Source organism: Dermacentor andersoni, chromosome 11 (genome assembly GCF_023375885.2).
Source record: "Dermacentor andersoni chromosome 11, qqDerAnde1_hic_scaffold, whole genome shotgun sequence".
NCBI lineage: Eukaryota > Metazoa > Arthropoda > Arachnida > Ixodida > Ixodidae > Dermacentor > Dermacentor andersoni.
The window spans coordinates 107,903,290-107,930,265 of NC_092824.1; the positions used below are offsets into that span (position 1 = coordinate 107,903,290).

Genomic DNA, 26,976 nt, shown 5'->3' on the forward strand with positions numbered 1-26,976 from the left:
GGCGCATTTCTGAATGCGGGGGCATAAGCTCGTCTATAACAGCGTCTTACCATCGGTTCTGGAAACAATGCTTCCACACTGCAACCACAATTAACATTACTTGCATCTTATTAGGTGGCCGAGCCAGCTTAATAAGTGGGCTTTTTCCTGCCGATTCGTTCTCGACCGTAACGACATGAAAACAGCACCGAATGAGGGATGGAACAAACAACAGTACTGTATAAAACCACCGCACGTAAACCTCGCCTCATATAAAAGAAAGAAGAAAAAGAAAAGCTATATTGCCCGCGTATATGGTGCTGAACAGAGGTCAACCATCAGATTTTTCGAGGCGGGAAAAAGTACACCAAAGTTATGACAAGCAGCAAGTAGCACCACTCTTTATTACCACCGACATTTACATGTCATCTTAGGAAGTTTCAGAAGATGTGCTCAATAATTTCATACGTTACTGTCTTTTTGATGTTCTCTCCGCTATTTTTCAGGGTTTCCAGGAAAATTAGGACCAGTATTCTTCAGCATGTCGACAATTAGGATGAAGAACTCATGTAGTTGACGGACCGCCAGGGGCCTAGTTATGCCATATTGTTTCTATATGACTGTTCAATAAAAATGTGTTAATAGCCAAAGAGTGCAATTCCCCCAATAAACATGTTCCGTGCAGCTTGTTCATACTCGATACCTACAGGGAGTTGTCGCTTACTTTCAAGTGTAGATGTAACAGTTTTACCACACCGTAATAACGAATTCATGAGGCGTTTGAAAACTCACTAAGGGAGCGCGGCCTCCAAGATCGCACTGGCGCATCTGCAATCTCGGAATCCACGATAAAGTTTAGGCGATGCGTAGCCTTCATAAAAAAAAAAATAATATTGCGCTCGTAGCGAAACCTTGTGATGTTGCTTTTACCCAGAACTTAGGAAAGATCCTGTTGTGTTGCAGGACTTTTATGTGCATCGAAAGTACCTGCAATACCTCTTTTTCTAAACTTCTGTGCCTGCGGATAAACACGCGGACGACCCACATTGTAATAAATCTTATTTACGCCTTGGTTGAAAGCACTCTCGCAATGTCGGGCATGCGACGCTAAGGCTTCTTGCATGTTCTCCTTGATGCTAACAGAATTTTTTTTTTTTGCAAGATATTACCAGAGTAACATTACTGTTATGCCCAAAGGTGCCACATATTTGTGCATAAGGCAGTAGTGGTTAGTGGGTACTTGTAGCGACATGCTAAAAAGTTTCACTACTTCCTTGCCTATGTGTTGAATATGTTTGTTGATTGCGCAGTGCTAAAAGTGACAGAAGCTGTGCTTAAATTTAGAAAACTCGGAAATGATGACTCGTGAAGTCAGTATATTGCAAATTACTCTGTGCACACTGTGTTTTCCTTTTCTTTCTTTTTTGTTTTTTGCACTGCTTAAGGTTTTTTTTTTTTTTTTTCTATCAAGTGAATCATTTAGGTGGTACTTGTGCTGTCAAAAACGGGGACTATCCGTTGTTTGGTCTCGACTCCTCCTCCTCTCACGCCGTTCAAGATTCCGCTGACGTTTCCCGATATTCGCCGTTCCCGTTTCCGTGACGTTTCCCGATATGACGTCTCGTATCCAGGTGTAGTGTGGTGCCACTTTGGTGTAGATGCCTGGGTGTCGTGGCTCCCCGCATCGGAGTCCCCCCGAGATCACACCGGCCAATTGCCATCTGCCTCTTTGCTTGACCACCAAGGGACCACCGCTGTCACCCTGTACAACGTGACGGCAGCAGAGAGAAATAAAAAAAGATTGATTTTATATAATATTTTTCCTAATTTCAGCATCGTCAGTGTTCAGGCACTGCGGAGACAAAACACAAGCACAAAATTGAATGTGATTTTGATAACAAAAATAGTGCATTGCGGTTATATAAATTCCGTAAGGAAGCATAGATATGTTCAAGTATATCTACATATTTGCTGCCACAAGCAAAAAGAAAAGTGCAGTGGGGGAGCAGAAGTTAATAGAGACCACGGCATTAAAAAAGTTTAATTCATTTTGGTGCATCCGTGCAACGTGGCATTGTTTCAATGCACTGCATTGGTTGAAAAGCGCATGTAGGTTGCACCTATTTATGTTGTACTATGTTATATACTACATGATTAGGCTGCAAAGAAAATAAGAATTGCGCCGCCTATCCGGTCTGCCGACTTCATTTTTCCTGCCTGTACATAACTTATTAAGATGTAGACGTATTACTCGGTAAAGAAAGCATCTCTATTTTTTTTTTTTTTTCTGGAGCCAACGACTGCTCAGCTGTTGTTACTGCTGCTATTACGTCAGAACAGGAAGCCGAGTGACTCTACACCTATACAACGTTTCTCTCTCGTTTTTTGTTGCTGTATTGTCCTTGGCCGAGTTGATGTGCTGCAGTTGCTCCGTTATTATGCACATGTAGTGGCATGCATTGAGTTCTTTTTACGCTAAACCTGGAATGCCCGAACGCAGTTTTACCTCAAGAAAAAGAACAACTTGTTGACCTTTGCTTCTGGCCAGGGAGAGTGCACTTGGACAAAAAGTAAACAATTGAATGTTGTATGAGTAAAAACTCCGTTTAAGTAGTAATTAATTCATTAGTATTTTGTTTGTCGAATTAAGAAAAACTGAAAGCTCGCTCCAGCGTGTCAAGAGAGAGAGAGAGCAAATGATAAATGAAAGGTAGGGAGGTTAACCAGGACTGAGCCCGGTTGGCTGCCCTACACTGGGGAAAGGGGACGGAAAGATTAAAAGAGAAAGTCCACTAGGGATATCGTTTGGTCACACCGGCGTGTCAAAAACTCTACTACAGGCTATCTGCTAATTTTCCATTGCCTAAATAAGAATTTTGTGGTATCAAACGGGCGTAGAAAAAGAAAACATATACGTTGGTCATTACGGGGTTAAAAGAACAGACTGCTCACGTGGCACGAGTCGTGTCGGCCGTCCTCGTAGCCGGCACAGTACATCAGCTGGTTGATGACGCACGTGCCGTTGTAGTAGGTGGCGCACTCGTCCACCGGAAGCACCAGCACGGCGGCCTGCTTCAGCACGGGGCTCATCTCGGCCTCTTGCGAGGGTTTTGGGCGGCGACAGCAAGAAAACGACTGAGTGCTTTGCGGCAGTATCGAGGGGAGCGCTTATTCTTACCGCCCGCACGCTCGCGAATAGGGTGCTTTGAAAGAACAGTGAGGGCTTGAGTGCTCGAACCGACGAGCAGGCGGGCAATGGCTTCACTTTTCTATGTCTCTGTTTCGCGTTTGCCCAAATTAACACTTGCAAGCTCGCGCATATGTGCCTTTCGCGTACGAAATCGACCAGCTCAGAAAAATACACGTGAAAACATGCGATCGCATGTGTAGAGCTCTCGTTCAGTTGGACGGCCTACGAAACAGCAAGAATAAAGCGAGATATGGTTAGGTAGTGCTTTTTATTGACGAGCTCACGAATTTAATGATGTTTCTCAGTGCTCGCGCTCGTACAATGGTTACAATGGTAAGACATGGATTGAATGCAGTGAACACGTTTTGAGCGTGAAACAGCTCTCGTGAGATAGCGCACGCACACGCACACGCACACGCACACACACGCACACGCACACACACGCACACACACACACACACACACACACACACACACACACACACACACACACACACACACACACACACACACACACACACACACACACACACACACACACGCGCACGCACGCACGCACACATACGCGCGCGCGCGCGCGCGCAAAACAAGATTCGAAAATGGTAATTACCTGGGCTAAAGATGTCTTCATGCATTCTCAACGCTCAGGATTGTTTGTGGCGTTGCAATTGCGATATATGACACTGAAGAAACGAGGTTATTTGCGCTTAGTTTTGAATCTATGTTCCACGCAGGCTAACTTCACTATTTGGGGTTGGTGATCCATTAGAGCTGAAAACATGGCACGTTTCGGACAAGGACAAACGAGTAAGAAACATTGCGGTCGACTGCTGCATTCTCCTGCGGCAACAGCATTTGAAGTACAAACCTAGATCTTTACAAGTACTTTGCGCTTTTGTCGAACCAGGGCTGTTATGGAATTGAGTACAACTGCTCCGTGGTCCACACTGTAGCTCAAGAAGCGCCACAAATGGGTGCTGCAGTTGCCTAGACGTTAGGGTGCCCTACTTGTATAAAAAATGAAGATTGCGCTCCCCTCCCCCATTTCTTGTAATTTAATGTCTACCACTTCGATGCTCCATGACTTCACGAGACTTGTTCGACTTCAGGAAGTACGAGGAGAGAAAGTGGAAGGGGGTAATGCCGGCTTCTCGACCGAAGTGGTCACTACATGCTTCTTTAACGTTAGTATTTTAGTATTTAATCCCTGAACTATTCGCCATCAAGCACTTTTCTACATCTTGAAGGCACCGTAGTGCATAAGTGTTTCTCCAGTGTTTTCACCATTTAAGGGACCGCTGATGAGTCAGTTAAGCGCATTCTGTTGATCTGCGCAGCCTCTTCCAAGGTCAAGGTGGAGAGTCTAGCGCAGAACAACTCTAATGGCACATTCGATTGGTCGCTTTCCAGCGCTCCACGAGCGCTCTCGCAGTGTGGTTCGCACTCGGCTGACTGAAATCGAGCGCTCGGAACGCATTCGCATGGCTCGCTCAGGGCGCTTGAAGGCGTTCTCACCTACGAGCTGAGGGCGCGACCGAGCTCCTACCGAATCTCAGTCACGTGGCTGCTCCGATTTCTCTGGGAGCAGCTTAACGTTCGGTTGGGGCAGGCTTTCTCTGGCTCCAATCTCGACATGCATGCTACAGTATCGCTGCAAATCGGGTTGGAGCGCAGTAGTGACCACTCTAATGTACCATAAGAAAATTAATGCAAAAGGATAGAAAGTTGGGCGAGTTGGTACGGTAACATGATTTTGGATTATAGCGCGAAGTGTCTGCTTCTAGTCTGTGTCCGTGTCACTTCACGCTGCAATCCAAGATCATTGTACCGTAAGAACGCGGATATAAGGTTTGGTCAAGAAAATCAAGCACAGCAGAGCCTCTTACCGCGGGTCGCACCCCAGCCTGTGACGTAGCACGTCGTGTTGTCGGCCAGCTCGGGCAGCTCCTGCAAACAGATCGGCTGCACCTGTCCATTGAGCGTGACGGGCGCGTTCAGCTTGAGCAGCGCGATGTCGTGATCCTTTCGGTTTTCCACCAGCACAGGTCTCTAGAAGAATGTGGGAAAGACGACGAACTTTTAGCGCCGTATCAGACGCAAGGAAACCGTATGCTTGCTTCGAAGAGTGCTTGTCTTTCTTCACTGTAATCAGTTTTCACCTGCTCCTTGATCACAAAAAAAAATTATCACAAATGTATTAAAGTCACTGTCTTTAAGTCAACTCAACATGTTTTTTGCACAACATTCAAGCAATGGAAACCCACAGAAGAGTGCTCGATTATCATTTCTTTATAAGAGCTTATCAGGAAAAAAATTAACTCGAGCTTCCAGAGTACATCGAACCTCTTCCAGTCAAAAGCACTCGTAACGTTCATGGGCCATCACTTGCTCCATTTTTTGCCAAAACTAACAGTTTTAAATACAGTTCCTTTCCATCGAATAGTGCAAGAATGGAATTCGCTACTGCCATCTATTTTTTCCACATGTGATTTTACTGGTGCACTGGAACGTCTGTTTACCTAGTAAAATTGTGTTTTATGTACGTTTCCACGCATCTTTTTTTACGTTTTGTATATGTGTGATGTTAAAATTGTATGTTCTTGTTCTTTTAAGTGTATGAGAATGCATGATTTCACTCCTGCTTTGGCCAAGCATTGGCCTGCAGTATACTGAAATAAGTAAATAAATAAATACCTCAAACGCCAGCGACAAATGAAAGAGAACAATCATGCGTGTACACATGATGAAAATATCAAGACGCGTCACAGAGACTTGCAAGGTAAAATATATAGTCAGCAATGCCCACGGTGCAAGTGCTCTTCAATATACGCGTTCAAATAAATTATATTTGTCGAGTGAGCACTTAGAAGCGGCCACGTTACGTATGTACATGCGCAACCTGACCAGGTGTGCCACGCTAACCCCACCTTTAGCAACGTCATCACCACCATCACATACCAGCACATGCAAATTTCTCCGTGGCACCGTTTTACCGAAACTGACTGAGAAGTATGGTTTGAGAACGCGTTCGCGCGCAGCAGGGAATACAACGAATTTAGTAAATCACAAAAGTCCTCGTATTGTCCAGTTACTTCGTCCGTGTACTGTGTTGCTTTTGAACGTTAATCAAAGCCAATAAGCCCATATAACCACTCTCATCAGCTGCAACATGTCTTACCAACAAAGCCAAACTTCTTCGCTCGGTCAAGATACCGAGGTGTCAAGCTCACTTTACAACCTACCTTTTGGTAAGACGTGATACCACTCCGTGAGTGTTATATCGTTGGTAAACAAGTGGTACCTTGATGAAAGATTGGGTGTAAGGAAGCTACATTAACAAAATTTCCCCACGAGTTTCGCTATGAAGTCATCTGCTCGTCTCCATCATGACCTTAAGATAACCTCCTTTCTATCCTCGCACTAATATATTCAAATAGTGCTTTTTATATATTTTTTTCTTGCTCCGTTGTTAGTTCGAACTCGTTAACCGATTTAACTCGTTCCTTGCCACTGCCTAACTTTATTGAAAAAAAATTAACGATTGTTATCGTTTTGACCTTCCTTGTCTACGTTCTTGATTTCTTTTGTTTGCGTTGGATTTTCATAATATTGTTTAATGCTTTTTTATATATATAATGCACCTAATGCGTTTTCGTTCGTGTATCACCTCTTCATGCGTTCCAACTTTTTCAATGTTTGCTCCCCTGCCAACTGCCAAGGGCTCCCCTGCCAAGGGCTCCTTTATGTCATAATAAAACATTACTTATTTAATTTATTTATTAATTAAACTCTTCAGAAGAGGACGAAACCGACATGAACATGTGTACTCACAACGGCCATCTGATAACCAGGGTGAATGAAGATGGAATCTACGTAGCGCAGCTGCTGAGTAGCTTCGTCCTCGAAGAGGTAGTACTTTCCCACGTACACTATCCAATCCGACGGCTCTCCCCACCTGTAATTGCGAAAACAATTTCCTTCCTCAGCTTAGGAAAAATGAAAATAATTCCTCGCAGCTCAAACAACGCGATTTTGGGCGAAGACTCGCGCTTGTATTTTCTTCGGTTTACGCCCTCTTTTTTTTTATGTCGCGCTGTTATGTTTTGAATCGTGCACAACCAACTAGCCAGGCCTTCTAGCTTTCAAAGTTACAGTTTGTCGTAACACTTTGCTTCGCTGCCGCACGATATCGGTGCTGCTTGAAGGACGTGTTTCTGCAACCCGTTTTATACCCGTAGCTCATCGTGCTGCAAGCTTAGGCATTTCGAGTGGCGAGCTTGCAGCCGTGAATACAAAGCCTTTATGACTCTTTGTGACTATATATCAGAGGACACAGCGCAAATGAAAAAAAAAATGAGTTCTGCTACACTAACCCAATTCTCCGACCACCATCGTCATCAGCAGCCTGTTTTTCAGTACACTGCAGAACGAAGGTCTCTTCCTGTGATCTCCAATTACCCTTGTCTTGCGCTAGCTGATTCCAACTTGCGCCTGCAAGTTTCCTCATTTCATCGCCCCACCTATTTTTCTGCCGTCTTCTACTGCGCTTTCCTTCCTAATTTAGCACCCATTCTGTACCTGTAATGGTCCAGCAGTTATCTACCCCACGAATTACATGGCCTGCCCAGCTCCATTTCTTCCTCTTAACGTTAGCTAGAATATCGGCTTACCCGCCGTGGTGGCTTACCGGCTATGGTGTTACGCTCCTAAACACGAGCTTGCGGGATCGAATCCCGGCCTTGGCAGCCACATTTTGGTGGGGGCGAAATGTAAAAACGCCCGTGTCCCGTGCATTGGGGACACGGTAAAGATTCCCAGGTGGTCAAAATTAATTCGGAGTTCCCGTGCCCCATAATCAAATCGTGGTTTCGGCACGTAAAACCCAAGAATTCAATTCAGAATATCGGCTATCGCCGTTTGGCCTCTGGTCCACACCGCTCTCTTAGTTTCTCTTGACGTTACGCCCAACAGTTTTCGTTCCATAGCTCTTTGCGCGGTTTTTAACTTTTTCTCGAGCGTCTTTGTTAATTCCCAAGTTTCCGCCCCATATCTTAGCACCGCTAGAATGCAATAACTGTGCACTTTTCTTTTCAACGACAGTTGTACGCTTTTAGTGAGGGTTTGGTAATGCCTGCCGTATGCACTCCAACCCATTTTTATTCTTCTTCAAATTTTCTCGTCATGATCAGGGTCAACTGTGAGTAATTACTTAGATAAGCGTATTCCTGTACAGGCTGGCGATCCTGAATCCTTGTTCCCTTGCCAGGCTATTGAACATTACATTTGTCTTCTGCATATTAATCTTCAACCCCACTGTTACACTTTCCCGCTTGAGGTCCTCAATCCTTTGTTGTAATTCGTCCCCAGTGTTGCTGCACAGGACAATGTCATCTGCAAAGCGAAGGTTGCTGAGATATTCGCCGTTGATCCTCACTCCAAGGCCTTCTCAGACTAATAGCTTGAACACGTCTTCTAAGCGTGCACTCAATAGCATTAGAGAGATTGTGTCACCTTGCCTGGCCCCTTTCTCGATATGCAACTTTCTACTTTTCTTGTGGAGAACCAAGGTAGCTGCGGAATCTGTAGATATTTCCCAAGATATTCACGAACGCCTCCTGTGCTCTTCAATTATGCAATGCCTCTATGACTGCTGGTATCTCTACTGAATCAATTGCCTTTTCATAATCCATGAAAGCCAAATAGAGAACTTTATTGTACTCCGTAGATTTCTCAATTACCTGATTGATGACATGGATGTGATCGAACGTAGAACATCTCTTGCTGATGCCAGCCTGTTCTCTTGGTTGATTGAAGTGAAGTGTTGCCCTGATTCGGTTGGAAATTATTTTGATGAATCGTTGAAGCAAGTTGAAGCACGACCTCCCGATCTGTCTGGGAGGCCGTGCTTCAACTCAAGCAGTTAGGGTCGAGTAAGCGACACGAGGGGTAACGTATATGTGCTCCCTTGAGGAAACGGTCGACTCTTCACTGCACTGAATATTACGCGAGGCGGATCGTTCAACGGGAAAACACATCGGCGCATTGAGATGATGGGTTCGAGCTTCCAACCAGGAATGAGTGGTTGCATTGTTCAATGCTTATCCGGCATTCCCTCGCACACTGCGCAGTACTATGTCTGAGGTCTTTCCCAAAGATAATTTGACGCACCGATGAGATCAGTACTATGTCTGAGGTCTTTCCCAAAGATAATTTGACGCACTGATGAGATTATGAATGTTATCTGCGGAGAAAGAATACGTATACTTTTCACGGAGGTCTGATTTAACTGGCTTACATGACCTTCCTCAGTTTATCTGTACACCTAAAGCCGGCTGAAATTTCGCATCTCGATCGCAAATGACATCGTTCGGACTTTTGTAGCCGTTCTGTATGTTTTGTTTTTCTTTTTTCTCACAATGACGTTCTTATGTTGTACTGCGCGTGCGCAAATGCTACTAGTTTTTATTTAGGCTCGCACTTTCCTAATAAAAAAATCAGTTGTACGTGTAGCCATCGTGTGTGTCCCCTTCTTCTCCTGTGCTCCTTCTCTGTGCGCTACAGTTCAAAATGGTCAACCTATACCAACTCGCCCAGTTTTGCTGTTTTGCTGAAGTGAATCTATCTCCAGGAGAAGCGTTTATCCTGCTGCGATGGTTGTAAAATGTCATGATATTGATGACGTCAATAGTTTTGCCACGAAAAAAGGAACTCGCACCCACGTGCGGAAACAGTGGGCCGCCGACACGAGCCACTGCCTGTCGACGAGGGTGGCGCCGCACTTGTGTCCGTACACGGGGTCCTCGGCCAGCTTGAGCGATGCCTGCCACGGCCAGCTCTCGGGTTTCGCCTTGCTCCCGCCAACGATGTACGCGTCCTCGTCGCCGTGGAAGCGGAACGGGTCGGCCAGTGGTTGGCCACAGGTCTCCGACCCGTTGCCGCTAACCTCAGGACCTGACGCGAACGGACGGACGCATAATTATCAAACAAAAGCGATGTCGACCACTGGACTGCGTGCTACAAAAGCTTTATATATATATATATATATATTAATTAAATTATGGTGTTTTACGTGCCAAAACCACTTTCTGATTATGAGGCACGCCGTAGTGGAGGACTCCGGAAATTTCGACCACCTGGGGTTCTTTAACGTGCACCTAAATCTAAGTACACGGGTGTTTTCGCATTTCGCCCCCATCGAAATATATATATATATAAGAGCTGCGATATCGAATACTCACTTTGTTATGTGCAGTGCCAAGTGCTGTTACGCGCAACGTTAGGATGCTGTTGAAAAGAAATTTTTGTACCCTTCTATTGATCATTTATTCTTGCATTGTTTCATATATACCCACTCCTGCCCAAGGCCTAACACTCGGGCCGGCAGTATATACCAAATAAATAAATAAATAAATAAATAAATAAATAAATAAAGGGACACATATTTTCTCAGAAAGAGAAACCCGTGTCTGTTTTTCTTGAACGGCGAAACTCTCTTTCTGAGGTACCCGTATGGGTTTCCTTCCTAGATTAGCGCTACAGCCGACTGGACGTCAATGTTTCCTTTTCATAAACCTTACTCCAGCTTCCACAGAATTGATTTGCCATACTTGGCGCGTAATTAGCGCCGATTATGCCTTCTTGCTGGTAGAGACGATGTAGGGCGTTGGGTTTTTCACTTCTCATTAAATCTTTTGGTTGTAATGGCATACTAGAATCTACTTTGATCTCTACCTTACTTGATGGGGTGACGCAAGTTTTGAACTGCAGATTTTGGCGTCGATATTAGTTCTGAAATAAATAGCTTTGCTTACTTGTTTACCGAGCTCGAGCTGCATTAAACTTCGACCAAATGCACTCTACGTAACTCAGCAAAATGGGTGGAAGTCATTAGCTAAAAAAAAAAAATGTAATGTAACCCACCTGCCTGAAGCAGAACGCTACAAACAGCATTTGTGGCTCTACATTAGTGCATCGCTGTGCTAAAGCTACCTAATCGCAGCATTTTATTGTCACGAAAATGTCGGCCGCTTACCGCAGTTCTCCTCATCTGTTCCGTCACCACAGTCGTCGTTCCGGTCGCACCTTTTGCGCTCGTCCACGCATTGGCCATTGCGGCACCGCAGTTCTTCCTCCTTGCAATGTTCTGCAGTATATTCGGAAGAGAGTCAGAGGTTTACAGCCCAATGGATCATTTGCAAAGATATTCTACGCAAGCGCGAGAAAGGTATTTTGCAACCGAAATACTGTCGTCTAGAGCGACTGGTAGAACAAAGTATTGCTCCCGTTCAACAGCTTCTAGAATTTGGCGGTAGTCAAGGCTGTTGAATTTCCTCTCGGTGGCTAGATGCTGGTTGTCGGGGAACCATCAGTAGATTTATTTTCTTTTATGAATTCTTCGAAAGCCTTTGGGCTCGCGATTCCTCCTAGGGGGGAATTCAGATGAATAAAAGTAGTCCGGACATCGGTTTTTTGTTAGAAGACAGCTGTGCATGGCAGCCAACTACATATGGCCTATAGGAAAGTATACTCTGTCTACCCTTTTCTCGTGAATGTAAAAAAGATGGTGTCTTATTCAACTATTATTTGACGCATAACAAGTAAGGAGCAGAAATAAAGGGCGCTTTAAAACAAGTTAAATCGCTAAAAGAGACCTGCTGCAGCGCACGTAACAACACCGGAGATAGGCTTTGTTTTCTAACCAGATCTTCTAGTGAGTGGTTTGGCCACTGCACGGAAGAGGGCACGCGCTATTTTGCAAGTTGCCCATTGCCAAATAAACATCCAGCCATAATTCATCCACGATGACTGTCCAAGCATGCGAACAACCGGAACACGTCATGCATGATGCGTGCCGGGATCCTCTTTCGCGCTTCCCGTTCCGGTCCTCTTTCGCGCTACGTCATCTGGCGGCGCCACCGTGAAGTCCGCGCATACTCAGTGGCACACAGACAGTGACCCAAATTTGGCGTCAGAGAGGTTCATTGAAGAGCGGCGCATACCTCGTGACACATACCCAAAAGCGGCACATATCCAGACAAACGGACAAAGTTTTTGATTGCACTACCTTTGGTATCGGCCCACATTTTTGGTGGTACAGTTAGAAAGCCCAAAGAAAGCTGGTCTAACAACGCCAAGAACGCTATTCTCATTAGAAGATTTGCGGATCTCACGCACTGTGGAATCCGCACGGAGCGCGAAGGCTATGTCCGTTGGAAATCGGCAAGGAAAGATTGCGGCGTTCTTTTGTTGGTGTCAGGTTAAATATCGTACGCTATGAACTAAGCATAACATTGCTTCTGTTTGAGTTTTTGACTTTCAAGAAAGGCTGAAGAGTTAGCTCCAAGACTATAGCTATATACGAGTGGCCAGACGCCGGCTGCATTATCCTGCTTATGACGAGCGCAATCGCTCGGAAGCGATTCTGTTCACGGGACCGCACCCACTAGTGATTTATGCATCGCTGTCCGACGTGGGCAAACAACCGATAGGTTTGTTTGCGTGACGAGCCCAACTGCCTTTGTTCCTGTGCGTATTATTGTTCGTGTGTATTTCGGCTAGCCAATGCACGTTTCATCTTTGCAATTGCTGCAGTGTCGTCGTTTCCCTCGCTGCCAAGAGCACCGCCACGACAATGTGTATCACCCACTCATTCGTTTCTTCGTCCGCCGTTCACTCACCCGCTGAAACCTTCACTCACCTGTGACGGGAGCGTCGGTGAGGTAGTATCGCGCGACGAACCCTAGTCCCGGTGTGCCCTGCCTTCCGGAGGTGAACACGAGCGTGGCTGGAGTGTTGGCCGGAAGCGCGTAGTCGCGCGGCAGCCAGGGCCCGCACCAGCGAGCCAGAAGCGTCGCGGACCCGTGGTCTTCGAGGGCCGAGCCCAGCGCGACCGGGTTCTGCTGCTTCTCGGCCAACTGCTGCTGCTGCTCAGGCTGCGGCCGCCATTCGCCGGCGTAGAGGGCCACCCGGTCACGGACACAGTCCAGGGAGTCTTGCAGCGAGAACTCCTCGAACGCCAAATTGATTACCTGAGGCGGCAGGAGGTCAATATCAGGGCGCTAATTGTATGTTCTCGTCTTGGATTAGATCCATACGTGCAATAACACTCCCTCTAGTCCAGGGGGAGGCAACTATGTTTCCTGGGTGGCCGCACGAGAAACTAAGCATGTCTTGAAGGACCGGGCCGAACTGAATTTTGTGCTACTTTTATTGTTTTGGCTCCTCCTGCCGGTAGAAATATGTTGCGGTGAGATTATGCAAATATGAATGGGTATATTGAAAACGCCAACGGAACCCTTTCACCAACGAGGAAAACTGTTATTTAAGATTACTACCTTAACAGAGAGAGCGGAAGAGTGGAGTTGAAGATTAATATGCAGAAGACAAAGATAATGATGAATAGCCGGGCGAAGGAACAAGAATTCAGGATCGCCAGTCAGCCTTTAGAGTCTGTGAAGGAGTACGTTTACCTACGTCAATTAATTACAGGGAACCCTGATCATGAGAAGGAAATTCCCAGAATAAAAATGGGTTGGATCGCATACGGCAGACATTGTCAGCTCCTGACTGGAAGCTTACCATTATCATTGAAAACGAAGGTGTACAATTAGTGCATTTTACCAGTGCTGAAATATGGGGCAGAGACTTGGAGACTGACAAAGAAGCTTGAGAACAAGTTAAGGACCGCGCAAAGAGCGATAGAACGAATATCGCTAGGCATAACGTTATGAGACAGAAATAGAGCGATTTGGATCAGAGAGCAAACGGGTATAGATGGTATTCTAATTGATATCAATAGAAAAAAAAATGGAGCTGGGTGGGTCATGTAATGCGCAGGTTAGATAACCGTTGGACCATTAGGGTTACAGAATGGGTAGCAAGAGAAGGGAAACGCAGTCGAGGACGGCAGAAGACTAGGTGGAGCGATGAAATTAGGAAATTCGCGGGCGCTAGTTGGCATCGATTGGCGCAGAAGAGGGGTAATTTGAGATCGCAGGAAGAGGCCTTCGTCCTGCAGTGGACATAAAACAGGCTGCCCGAAACTGTGGTTCCTTGCACAGCAAAAACCATAGCAAGGTAATGTATGTATGTATGTATGTATGTATGTATGTATGTATGTATGTATGTATGTATGTATGTATGTATGTATGTATGCATGTATGTATGTATGTATGTATGTATGTATGTATGTATGTATGTATGTATGTATGTATGTATGTATGTATGTATGTATGTATGTATGTATGTATGTATGTATGTATGTATGTATGTATACGAATGTCGAAGGCGATTCAAACTCTAGTTGACATCTGTTAAAGACGATATCTTCCTGAGAGAGTTGGGAGTGAGAATGGGGTCAAGTCACTGCCCACGGCACTCTAACGCGTCATCCCTCGCGTGAGGCGAGTAGGAAGGACGGACTCCTTAAACTTCTTAACTGCGCTGTTTTCGAAATCGGCCCACATTTTCAGACGGCGCTGTTTCCTGGATTGGCCCAGGACAGAGACTAGAAATGCCCATACCTAGTACGGAAATGTGGGGATAACTTGTCAAGAAAAACCACGGTCTTCAAAAATTTGTTCTTCATGTCCACTTCGCACTGCCACTGCTCGTCACTGTTGAAGCGTGGTGCGGCATCACGGCAATGATGGACGTATTGCCGTGAAGCAGCGTTGGGCCTATTCTCATTTTACTCCATGGTACAACTTCACGGCAATGCGTAACGCATTGCCGTGAAGTTGTTTCAGCAGAATTCGCGTGTCATTCCCAATCCGCGCTGCTAGCACTGCTAGCAATGTCTGTGATCACTGGAGAAGTTTACTGCTTCGCAGCTTGCCGAGAAAAGCGCATTAATCGCGAGCAGATACGCAAAAAAGGTGGGCTGTTGTGGCCACCGATAATTCGCAGAAAGGTATGATAAATCGCAATGGACAGGTGATATCTAACACCGTATCAATCTTGCTACACCCTTTCCCAGCACTACGCTTCGAAACATACGATAACCTTATATTTATCGAGGCCTACCTTTGTCAGGTACTTGAAAAACTTCCTCCTATTTTCGATGAGTAGCACTCGCTTTCTCACTGGTTTGACATTAGCACTAGCGATGGATCCGCCTCCATTGTCTTCAATGCGACGTACTGAACGCATTCTCTTTTTGTTTTAGAGAGATAGAGAAAGCGGCACATTTGCTATTTCTTTTATTGTATGAGGCTGCGATAGTGGAGAAAAGGTCACGCGAATTCGTTGCAACATTTCTGCGCAATAATGCGCCTACGGTCTACGTATGGCGATCAGGGCACATCCGAAGAGGATGTTGTGGACATATGCGCTAGCAACGGTTGTTGCATGTAAACGCCGGCAAACTGAACGCCGCGGTTCAACCACGCCAGTTTGTTTTGCACTAGCGCGTGCATTAACTTTCACCACGTTAATTGGCTCTCCACGTATGAGATTCACGCAACTGTTACGCGCGCTCTGAAAATTTTCAGTGGCGATTTAGCAGTAAGTGCGAGAGAAATGCGCTCGCATTCAGTGGCAACTCTTTAAGAATTCCCGGATCCAGGAATTAAACTTGGTTCACCACATTGCAAAGTTTTTTTTTTTTGTTCAGGAGTTCCTTCGACACATGCCCTGCATCTTCTAGGAGCGAAGTGGAACTGACGGTGATCAGGAGAAGACCGCCGTCAGTTGCACCGTATTCAATCAATCAATCAATCAATCAATCAATCAATCAATCAATCAATCAATCAATCAATCAATCAATCAATCAATCAATCAATCAATCTTATTTCCCTTGGAATAAGTTGCGTGGACGCAACTGGCCGCTCGCGGCCTTTGCGTGTATTCGCGGGGTTCTTTCACGCTCGGAAAAACACTTTTATATGGCGTGCACGTATTGAGGAATAGAAAGCTATGTCGGAAGTTTTATCAGGTTGGCATCAAATTATATTATTTGAGAAGTTGATTCATTAAGACGAATTGTGTAATTAGTCGGAATTCAAAAGATAATTCGAGTATCCCCAAGCGACGGCAAACATTGCATTGGTTCTGTCCAGCTAGGTGGCATTTGCACATTTTAAAATCTTTGTGCATGATAGTTGCGACACCCTGCGTATCGCAATTCCACAGGCGATACCTAACACCGTATCAACGCTTCCTGCACCCTCTCTAGGCACTCCACTTCGAAACATCTGATAACCTTATATTCTATATACAATATACTCACGTTTTATATATACAATAGACTCCCTTTAAGATGAACTCGAAGGGACCATGAAAATTTGTTCGTATTATAAGAAGTTCGTCTTAAGGGAAGTGCCCTCCAAAAATAATTGGCAGCATGATCAGGTGTATCCAAATATCTTACTTCAAAACGGTAAATGAAGTAGACTTATACGGGAGAAAATGACACAAAAAGCATTTATACAAACTGTCTTCAAGTGGTACTCTTGCTTGGTTTCATCCAGTCTGTGCAATGCTCGTGCAAACGTGCAATGCTCCTAGGGACGGCAAGAGTACGCAATCGACGGTTGGCGAGGCGGCAGAGTGAAAGGATGGCGTCTGTGACCGGTGGCGCAGTCGGGGTGGAGCCTGAAGGACCCGTATGATGACGCGAAGCTACATGCTCCTGCTGAGAAACGGCGTTGGCCAGGAGTTCTTTTATTACTTTTTTTTTCTTTTCTCCTCTTCTTTTCGTCTCTGTCCACGGGCGATGAGCGCCACAGGTATTCTGTAGGTATCCACCTAGTGGACTGTCCATTTCGGCCGCTGCTCCTCCTTGCTCGTACAGCTGCTTCCAATCAGCAGCGGCCGAAATGGACAGTCCATTAGGTGGACTCTTACAGAATGCCGCCCCAGTATAGGGTGCCTACAGGATCGGTAGCGGTGGCAGTCGCTCCGAATGTTCGTCCTAACCGAATAGTACGTCTGAGGCGGTTAGTCTTACGCGGATATTTTTTTTTGCATTGAGTCTATGGAAAACCAAACAAACTTTACTGTGTTGTTCGTTATAAGCGAGACTTTGGCTTAACCGAGTTCGTCTTAACGAGAGTTCACTATATATAGTGACCGGCTTCTCTCTCTCACTCTCTCTCTCACACACACACACACTTTTTTTTCACTTTGACACTCCTAATGCTAAATATCTTTTTTTTTTATTTTATTGTGCTGCTGGTGCTGCGGATCAAAAACCTCGAGGCGAGCCGGACAACATGGTATTAGGATTAGGTGAAAACTGCTTTTAGGGTGTAGATTTTAGCAGTCTTACAAAAGTTAGCATCTTTCGAGGCTTGTCACCAAACAGAAATTGTCATCTTTCTGCGTCTTTCCTTTCTTTAATACCGTGCGCCCGCTACTTCCAGGTCACGAATAACATGCACGCTATCAGCGTGACGTAGCATTCTTGGAAGGAAAATACGGCGAGCGCAGAGTGTTCAAGGAAGGAAACGCAGGCGAGACAAAGCCTTGTTTGCCGACGAGATACGCCCCAAGGGGCGTGAACTTTTTTGGAGTGAAGTTCAAAATTATGGAGAAAGGCGTAGCTCATGAGAAGACCGTGCTTAACTGTTGCACTGTCGCGTAACGGGAAGGGTAGCAAATGCCAGCCGAAATTTAGGCATAATATAGGAGCTCTTGTAAGCACATGTGTGGTTTAGACTTCAGTCGACGCCGGACGGGGGTAATTGGCCATTCGGTATGCCCCACTGGGGGTGTGCGCATTCTTGGCGAATCCTCCAGAATATGTATGCCCAACTGTGACACAAAAGGCCCAGAATCTCTAAATATTTTTCTTGTGCATGCATGAACATGCCATCACCGAATCGTACCCATTGCCGTTAGCTCTAAAGAATTTAATTAACCGCTTCACTTCGCATAAATTCTAGCATGTGCGTTGGATGTGCTTTCTTTTTTTTTATTTCGTTAGCATCGGGAGTGTCAAAGAGGGGGAAAAAAAGTCGCGGACCTGCACGACACACGTAGCTGTAGGAGCGGCTGCATAGGAGCTCCATTTTCGGCACCACGCACTGCAAGGTCTTCGCGGCGAAGTCATAGAATAAAGTGGCGAAGTCTCTTCGCGTCGTTTTCACGAGAACGATCAGCTGAACAGTCCGCCGGCGCCACCGTCGAGCTGCGGCTTGTCCCTCTGCCAAGCAGGCACCGCCCCAGCTAGCCGCTCATCCAATAGAGTTACCGTAGTGTAGTGCACTCTAGTGGCTATGGTGTTGGGCTGCTGAGCACGAGGTCGGGGGATCCAATCCCGACGGCGGCCGCATTTCGATTGGGGTGAAATGCAAAAACGTCTGTATGCATGGAGGAAGGAAAACTTCCTCCATGACTGTATGCTTAGATGTAAGTGCACATTAAAGAACCCCAGGGGGTCCAAATTTTCAGAGCTCCCCACTACCGCGCGCCTCAGAGTCAGATCGTGGTTTTGGCACGTAAAGCCTCATAATCTAATATAATTTTTTTTATTATGCATGCACAATGCAAAGGGAACATTACATACGCTACGCGGCACGCATTTCACATCACAAGGCAAGTGGCACGATACGATGCTGATTATTGGCATCCCTTTGAAACGCGGCGGTGGCAGAGTCACCTGGTCAGCTTGATTTACTCAGGTACACAATATAGTATATTTTTTCTAGCATTCTTGTATACATCACCTTAAACTCCTTTTTCTTTCTCAAGTCTTCTTTAGCTTATTTATGCCGCTACCTGTGCAACTGCTTTATGGCGTTCTACCTAGTGTATAATAATATGCAACTGTAATGCAAAATGTGCACGTATCGACGCTACGCGAGGCGCATGTCACATTGCACCTCCCCTCGCGCGCGGACGTGATTATGGGGCATTCTTCCGCAGCACGCTTGCAAGCTCTTGCAGGCGTCCCGCCAAAGTATCTTGGCGTGCCGCTAGACGCACATAAATTAAGCGCACACTATTGGAAAGAACGGGCTTCGGCCCTGCAAAGTTACGCCCAGACATTCGTCCCACAACGAATTTCTATTTTTGGGAAAGCCGAAGCCTGCAATAAGTTCTTGGCAACCAATATTTACTATGTATTGCAAGTTATTCATTGTGCTAGGCTATACATCCAACGCTTTCACCGTATCTTTGCAACCTTCGTATGGTCTTCAACTTTTGAGCCCATGAGGCGAGACAATATTTTTAGGCCTGTTAGTGAAGGTGGGCTGGGCTTAGTACATCTTTATGTGTGGCAAAAAGTGTCTCGTGTCTTCTTTTTTCATGATACTTCACATCCTATAATTTGATCATACATGCAAGTCGCACTTGTTAATGCGTTACCTGATTTAGTTGTTTCTTCAAATTTTTATTCGTGTTTATGCTTGTGGGGGTTCATGCAAGAAGTTTACTTGGCAGTTCGTTTCCTGACAGTTCGGTTTTCCACTGAATACTTGTACTCTGTGTCGCGCAAAACGTTGTACAAAGATTTACTGTCCACGCTAGTTCCGCCTCCATTTTACCGATCATTACACATTAAATGGCCAGGCCACGATGTACTAAAGTGAGTTCGCAAAATGTATTTATCCCCTTGCTGCAAAACATTCTTTTATAAACTTCATAGTGAAACCATACAGGTAAAAACATGGCTACAAAAAAAGGGTATCTTTGTCTCTTCTGTCAACTGTTGCCTTTGTGATGTACCAGAGACAGTTTAACATTGTTTTATTAGCTGTACTGAGGCCATCCTATTTTGGGATGTCCTCCAACGGATTTTAAAGAAAGACTTTGAGATTAAATCTCATTCTGTGATACTTGCTGCCAACCTCTGATAATAGTGCACCTTTCGATATGTTTTTTCTCATGGGAATGCACAGTTTGTGGAAAACACGAATGATAGACCGAAATGCCGAAACGGTGGTACCTACAAGGGTACATTGTATCCAAATGACCCTACACCTAAAACATGTTTATCATGGACTCGGTATACAACCGGACTGGTACCCTATTTTTGTGAGGTGCTTATCCTTACCACCTTTCTAAAGTGAAACCAACATTTCTACTCACAGTATGAACGCTGCCTTTTCAGTGTGTGACTTTCATTGTGCTCTACATTCTCTGACTATGCATAACTGGTGAATGTCGGGTTGACTGCTACTATAATAACTACCATGAAAGAAAGAAAGAAAAAAGCTCTTGCGTGGCTGAGTAAGAAATTAGCTTACTTCCACGCAGAGGGCCTGGGTTCAGTTCCAGCAGGGTCAAAGTTCTTTTTTTTTTCCTTATTCCCAGTGATAGCTGCTACAGACACTGGAGGCAGCAGCGGCGGACACCATCGCCAACGGAAACGGCTATTGGGATGAGCCCATGACAGCTTACACTGTTAAAAGTGTATATGTATGAAGTATGGGATTCTGGTCACATGGCAAAGGTACTTAGGTGATGAGAGAGCTTGTATGTGTTTGTGTAAAAGCATGTATGTGTTTATGCATATAGTGCACTGACAGTGGTCTGCTCCGGACCACCGTTAGTTGCACGTCGACTTGCCTCCTTGAGGCGACAGGACATGTTTCGAGTAAGCTCCTCGACAAAACTTTGTGAAAACGTAATCGCAGTTTAGATCACGGATCAGGACCCTCACAAAGGTGCAACGTAAGGCTAAAGCATTTCTCTCGCATTTACCGATAAAGCACCACCTACTTTTTCTTTGTTTATTGACAGCGCTTCTTTGTTTACAAAAATGTAAGTTGTTTATAACAGAGAAGCCAGCCACGCAAGAATGAGAAACATGTACTATCTGTGTTGACACATTCAAAACAACGTAGATGTTCATTGTTCACCTTCCTGGCAGGAAGGCCTGCTTATTGATTTCTGGCATGTCGCTTGCAATGTTAGTAGGGTGGTAATAAAAAACAAACAAGGCAACGATGTGGAACAGCGGGTCAGCGGAACCTTCCTCAGGCCAACCTCTTCACATTTGCGTTCATGAATTAAAATTCTCTCTCTCAGTGCAATATTATTGTGCTTAATTGTATAACCACAAAGCCCCTTACGCGAGGAATCGCATGCACATGCACACACAGTATAGCACAAAAGAAAGACGGCACATATGAAGATTTTGTTGCAACATTTTCCACGGTTGGAATGAGATAATGAAATCTTCATACGTGTCATCTTTCTTTGTTCTGATTTATTTTTTTTGCTATATTTTCAGCGGATCCAATGAACTTGTTCATATATGGACAAGAAGTGGAACTGAGGGGCCTGATATTTCTTAGTCACAGTCATATGAAGCCACAGACTCTCTCTCTCCACACACACACACACATATGTGTGTATGAATGAATGAATGAATGTATGGTGTTCATTGGTGCAAGGGCCAGGTATGGCCAAAGAGCGCCAAGCCAGACATATGTGTGTGTCTGTGTATATATATATATATATATATATAAAGTGTGTTTCACATAACTAACATAAGCGAATTGAACAGAATGTATACTATTCGCATTAGCCTATAGTAACTAAGACATTTTTTTTTATTTTCCCCATAACTCATTAATGAATTAGGTTTAATTACCCAATGTTCTAATTACTGGCTGAGCACCCCAAGTATGATACACTGATTTGTAGAGCACTTTCAGAAACCACCGATCAAGTCGTTTCCTTTACGATACGTCTCACGTGGTCCTTTTTTTTTGGTTTGCAAAAGAAGCTAGCAAAATATGAAAGAAAAAACACATGACGGAGCGTTTACGCAATGGTATTGTGCTGCTCTCAAGGGTGCGTTCGGTGAACAATGTCGGCTGCATCGTGACTGGTGACGAGGAAGTGACAGGACGTTCTTTATCTTGTCGGCAGCACTCGGCCAGCAACATTCATTTTTGCAGTCTTTTGTTGCTAAATTGAATTAGCAGGAATCAAATGAATGGAAATCTACACATGTACAACTGAAATTCTGCTGAATTCACTCTCATGCCATTAGGCACATGTGTGCACCAAGCCATACGGTGCTATAACATTGTTTTTCTCACCACTAGGTGGTTGAAATCAATCCACATTCCCCTTCTGCAGTGTGCCTCATAATCATACGAGTTTGGCACATAAAATCCCAGAATTTAATTTTCTTTTTCTCACTACTTACCTTGCCTGGCAGTGTACGCAATGTCCACATACAGAATATGCCGGCAGGATACTTCGCAATTCCATCAAAGTTTGGGCTCAGGATGTATGTAGGGTCATTGTCAATGATATCAGGCCTGAGGGCACCCTTGCAAGCTCTATCAGCATCAGAAATTGCAGGAAGGTTCAAACTGCGAGAAAACACTGGGCCAGCTAAAAAAGAAGCAGGTGGGACATATTACTCAAGTTTTTCTTTCATTTTCACGAATGCATAAAAAAAAAACTCAATTGTGATACTGTCTGCATACAAACCAAGGCTAAGTATCTACACAGATGCCGATGTTGACAAACAATTAGCATGGTGTATAACGATCACACAGTTCCACAGCATTGAAATTAGGACTGGTCTGTCTGCTAGCAATAGATGACTACCATCATTTCTGGAGTTCAGTGCTCGTTTCAACAGAGCAATGTAATTAACTGTTAAAGATTAATCATGCAAGACTAACAAGACCAGCATAAAGCTTGAGAAGCATGGTTGTGCAACATGTACAAACTGTACCAGCCAGCCTCAGTTGCTTCGTAAGGCTATAAGTACATAAAATATTGACAGCACCATTGTCACTGCTGCAGCCAACAAAGAACTCACACAAGATGAAGCTGTTCATTTTAATATATATTCACAAGCCCAACATGCTGACTGTACATGGGAGTCCGAGATCATGCTTGAAACATACATGTCCATACACATCGTAACAGAAACAACTACTGCCATGCGACATGAAAATGTATATCATCAACGTAATCATGCAAGTTACACTTCCAATCTCTTTACACTTAGTGCACTAGCCTCTTTGCACATAACAGCCTTCGTTTCTGCATCATTGTTAATAATTTTCATTGAAGGAAGGATCAAATATCACCTACCAGAACAAAGAACTGCGACGGCTAATGCGAGGAGTTTCATCGCTGAAACTAGGCAGCTTCAATGCACCTCTTGTAAAAGAGAGCATGCCGCTGCCACACTTATCTTATCATGGTCGAAATTCATTGTCTGACAGAGGTAATGGAACGCGGGGTTGAGTGATAACTGAGATAAGAAACAATGCTTGTAAATAATCGGGCCAATTAGACTGCTATGCAACATCCACTGCAATGAACGTCATCAAGAGCAGTTAGAGGCCTTCATCAGGGGGTTAAGAAAACATTTGTGGAACAGATTTTGGATGACAAGGTAGGTTAGCTGAAATGGACTATGTTGTCCTACATGCTTACTTCTCGAGCTCTCACTGTTTCCATCACAATATTTACACAATTTCATAACCATGATATCTTACAGGATTAAAAAAAATTAATTATTGTTGAAGTTATGAAGCAAAATGAAAAAAGAAAGTGTAGATGTTATAAATAATACCCATGACACAAGAGATGACATGATTGCTATTAAATGGCACGCATGTTCTGGTACAGCACTCAGCTAATACATGGCAGAGATATCTGACACAAGAGTGCAGCGAAAATAACAATGTAAAAACAACAAGTATGTGCAAATGATCCATGAGAAATGTGAATTGCAGGCAAAATACTTGCAACACAGGAACCCGGGCAGAACCAACTGTTTCACTAACGGTCGCCCCAGTTTCATCATGTTCATCGAGGTATAGTTAAACCTAGTTTTAAGTAATTACATCCGACACAAAAAATACCTTTTCATAAGCATACATATTCGTCCCGTGCCAATATCAGGATAAACATTTTAGACTTAATTTGTTAGATCCAATAATTAATTGTATACATGTTCATTACACTGGGATTCAACTGTGTTTGGCACTCCTCGGCATGTGCCCCAAAATTTTTCACAAATCAGCAACCCCCCCCCCCTTCTGTTTTCAGTAAAGAAATACTTCTCATAATGCTTAACTGCATGTGATTATAGTAATAGGCAGTGTAATAGATGGCACATGACCATTTTCAGCACTCATGGATGATAACTGTTGTGCTGATAAGCGTATATCAACAGGCGCTTCATCAGAGTCCCAGCCATGACACTAATGGTGAAAATGTATTGCAGCAAAACAGAGTACGCTTTTGCAGTGCATGCTGCCTTGTATGCAGCATTCTTCTTGTCATCAGACAACTATGCAATCATAGCCACGATGTGAAAGCCATGGCTGCCTACATTGTAGTAAGAACATTTTCAAGCTTGCTTAACAAGCAGTGGCCATACACAATCTTGCATGCAAATATGAATGCACGACTTTAATTGACAAGTGCTATTGAGTGGTTATCACTGTCTATGTTTTGTTTTTCATAATCACTGCTGATAGCAGCTTCTTGACATCATGCCTTGATAGTAGCAACTTTGGTTTCAGTTATCCCTTTTCCTAAAGAAGCTTTTACCACAAATGTAAGTTACCCATACCCATTACATTGGCCGTGATGACACACGTACATGTTCTTGCGTTGTGCAAATTTTACTGTTTTAATGTCAAGAAAAAGTGAAATTTTCTCAGGCAAGCCTTTTTTAAAATTTTGTGCAAAGAAATTTACCTAAAAGTTGCTGCAGCCAATGTACTGTGCTGTGAGCTTTTATTATGTGAATCATGATATGCAAATTAAAATTTATGCGGTAGGTACAATAGCACCCCTAAGACGCTGTGCACCCTTAGCTCTTGGACTTTCCTTGAAATGTATCAAAATGAAATCAGTTATAAAGATATTAAAGACACCAAAAACTGATTCTGACACTAGATAAGATTATGGGAGAAAAAAAATATCTTGTACAAGTTCCCTAGCCATAACATTCACTCCGGGCGGAGGATTCTTTTTTTGGCCACTGTTTATCACTTATGGTACGAAAACATGTATAAATACCATGCCATCATGAACCACTGCACACACATTTTAGTCAAACACATTATGTTCTTTATCAGCAAAAAAAAAAAAAAAAAAAAAGTCCATTACCACAAAAGGTACCTTAAGAGGAAGCTTTAGCTTGGGTGCTCCTATGTAAATACATGTAAAACGAGAATTCATTTTTCTCATCAACCACTGCACCGAATTTGACGAGGTTTGTTGGATTTAAAAGAAAAGCTTAAAATTTAGTGACTGTTGGTTCTGAATTTTTTATTTAGGTCGTCAATTTTAAACATCGAAAATTCACAGGAAACGAAACTATCAAGTTTACAACAACGTAACTTAGCAATGAAAAGCGATACCACAATACTGTGAGTTGCATATAATTGTACATCTGAAGCAGGCAAAATTGATATGTTACACATGTATCTCGATAAAATGAGTAGTATGTAAATACGGCTTTTGCAGAACCCTTATTCACGGCGTAACAAATTCCTGTAAGACATAAGATGACATATCAAATTTGTCCACTTTCAATGATCTAATGGATGCTGTTTACAAAACCGCGCTAGCTGTTCGTGATCAACAGGTATTAATTTGTACACTTCGTGCTTCTATATGTTTCAAACTTCCGAATTTCTGAAAATCCTCTTAACAAAATTCAGGCCCTAAATCGAAAATCCGCTTCCGACAGTCACTAGAATTAAACTTTCTCTCTCAAATGCAACAAATTTCATCAAAATCGGTGCAGGGCTTATCTCAGAAAAAAATTCTTGCGTTTTACATGTTTTGAGTAGGAGTTGGGCCCGAATTAAAGCTTCCTCTTAAGTGAGTATGTGGCTTTCAGTGTTGGTGCTATCGGGCATAACGAGTGCTGCACCTATTTGCAAGCAAAATACATTTGTAGTTGTAGATATGCAGCACATGACAGCTATGACTCTCTTTTGAGTCTCTGGCTTTGCTAGAGAAGGGACTTCACGATTTGAAGAATTAGTGTTCTTCATCGCACGAGTAACCAGCGTTCATCTCGCACAACACAAGCGCACCACCTCACGGCTTGAACTTGACGAGTGGTATGCTCTTGGACGAGAGGCAGCGGTCGCACACCCACTCAGCGTAGATCTCCTGCGTCAGCAGGTAGAACGCAGCGTCCGAGAGACCCGTGCAGATGCGGTGGAACCAAAAGTTGCACCCGCTCTCGCACAGGATCCCCTGTTCGTTTTCGTGCACCTCCTTGTGGCACACGCCGCAGGGATATATGGGCGGCGCGTTCGGGTTCTGCGGGTTGAACACCATCGGCTGATCGGGAGGGTAGACCTTACCCGAGGACATGGGCATCGGCTTCGGGTGCATCGCCGCCGACGGTGGCATTACGGGCCCACCCGAAGGCGGCATCTGGGGTTGCGAGACGTTCGGAGGCTGGTGCAGCATGGCGTGCTGCGGTGGTGGCCGCCGGTGCATGTGGCTTTGTTGCTGCGACGTGACGGAGTCGTCGAAGGGGTTCGAGGCGACGATCGTCTCCCCGTAGCCCGTCATCGGGGGCGGCGGCACCAAGTCCGGAATCGAAGGGCTTGCCTGAGCCGCCGGTGTGCGACGCTTTTTGGTGGACGGGCTCTCGGGCTGCAGCTTCATGTCGCCCGGTCCACCTCCAACGCCGCCCGAGCCGTCGAGGTCGGCGTCCTTGAATTTGTTCGCTCCCTTGCGCTCCCGAGGCATTCTGATGCTCTTTGCTTTGCAGATCTCGTCCGCCGGGTTCAACGCATCGTAGCGAGATGTGAAAAGCGTCTAAAGAGATCGAAGGGACAAACAACACCGGTTGACACTGCTAGACACGTGATCAAGTACCACGTGATACTAAACATGAA

At 44.6% G+C, this 26,976-nt stretch overlaps 3 protein-coding genes across 5 annotated transcripts in view; 1 reads left to right on the plus strand and 2 right to left on the minus strand.

Annotated features, from left to right (window-relative positions):
* Positions 1-681, plus strand: part of LOC126539421 (uncharacterized) — a 168,270-nt gene extending 167,589 nt beyond the window's left edge. For all 3 annotated transcript variants that reach the window (XM_055075366.2, XM_072285670.1, XM_055075367.2), the window contains one exon: positions 486-681. In XM_055075366.2, the coding sequence (XP_054931341.1) occupies positions 486-503 (18 nt within the window). In that variant the 3' untranslated portion in view covers positions 504-681. The remainder of the gene's footprint in view (positions 1-485) is intronic.
* Positions 353-26,152, minus strand: LOC126539418 (transmembrane protease serine 9-like). The gene is made up of 9 exons (XM_050186240.2): positions 23,183-26,152; positions 22,278-22,468; positions 12,867-13,197; positions 11,202-11,312; positions 9,889-10,120; positions 7,001-7,124; positions 5,056-5,218; positions 2,932-3,077; positions 353-1,741 (listed from the first exon to the last, which is right to left on the minus strand). The coding sequence occupies exons 1-9, from the start codon at positions 23,220-23,222 to the stop codon at positions 1,478-1,480; spliced, it is 1,602 nt and encodes a 533-aa protein (XP_050042197.1). The 5' UTR covers positions 23,223-26,152; the 3' UTR covers positions 353-1,477.
* On the minus strand, positions 22,911-26,969 carry LOC126539423 (uncharacterized). The gene has a single exon (XM_055075368.2). It carries the CDS (start codon positions 26,825-26,827, stop codon positions 26,162-26,164), a length of 666 nt encoding a protein of 221 aa, XP_054931343.1. The 5' UTR covers positions 26,828-26,969; the 3' UTR covers positions 22,911-26,161.
* Positions 26,970-26,976: the final 7 nt, after the last annotated feature.

What these genes read in the sequence shown, in the direction of transcription:
- LOC126539418 (XM_050186240.2), bottom strand. Translation starts at nt 23,222, where the DNA reads ATGAAACTCCTCGCATTAGCCGTCGCAGTTCTTTGTTCTG. An exon ending in TGCGTACACTGCCAGGCAAG is followed by an intron (nt 13,198 to 22,277) that starts GTAAGTAGTGAG and finishes CTGCCGCCTCAG; the next exon opens with GTAATCAATTTGGCGTTCGA. An exon ending in GCCGACACGACTCGTGCCAC is followed by an intron (nt 1,742 to 2,931) that starts GTGAGCAGTCTG and finishes CACGTTGTACAG; the next exon opens with GGTGACAGCGGTGGTCCCTT.
- LOC126539423 (XM_055075368.2), bottom strand. Translation starts at nt 26,827, where the DNA reads ATGCCTCGGGAGCGCAAGGGAGCGAACAAATTCAAGGACGCCGACCTC.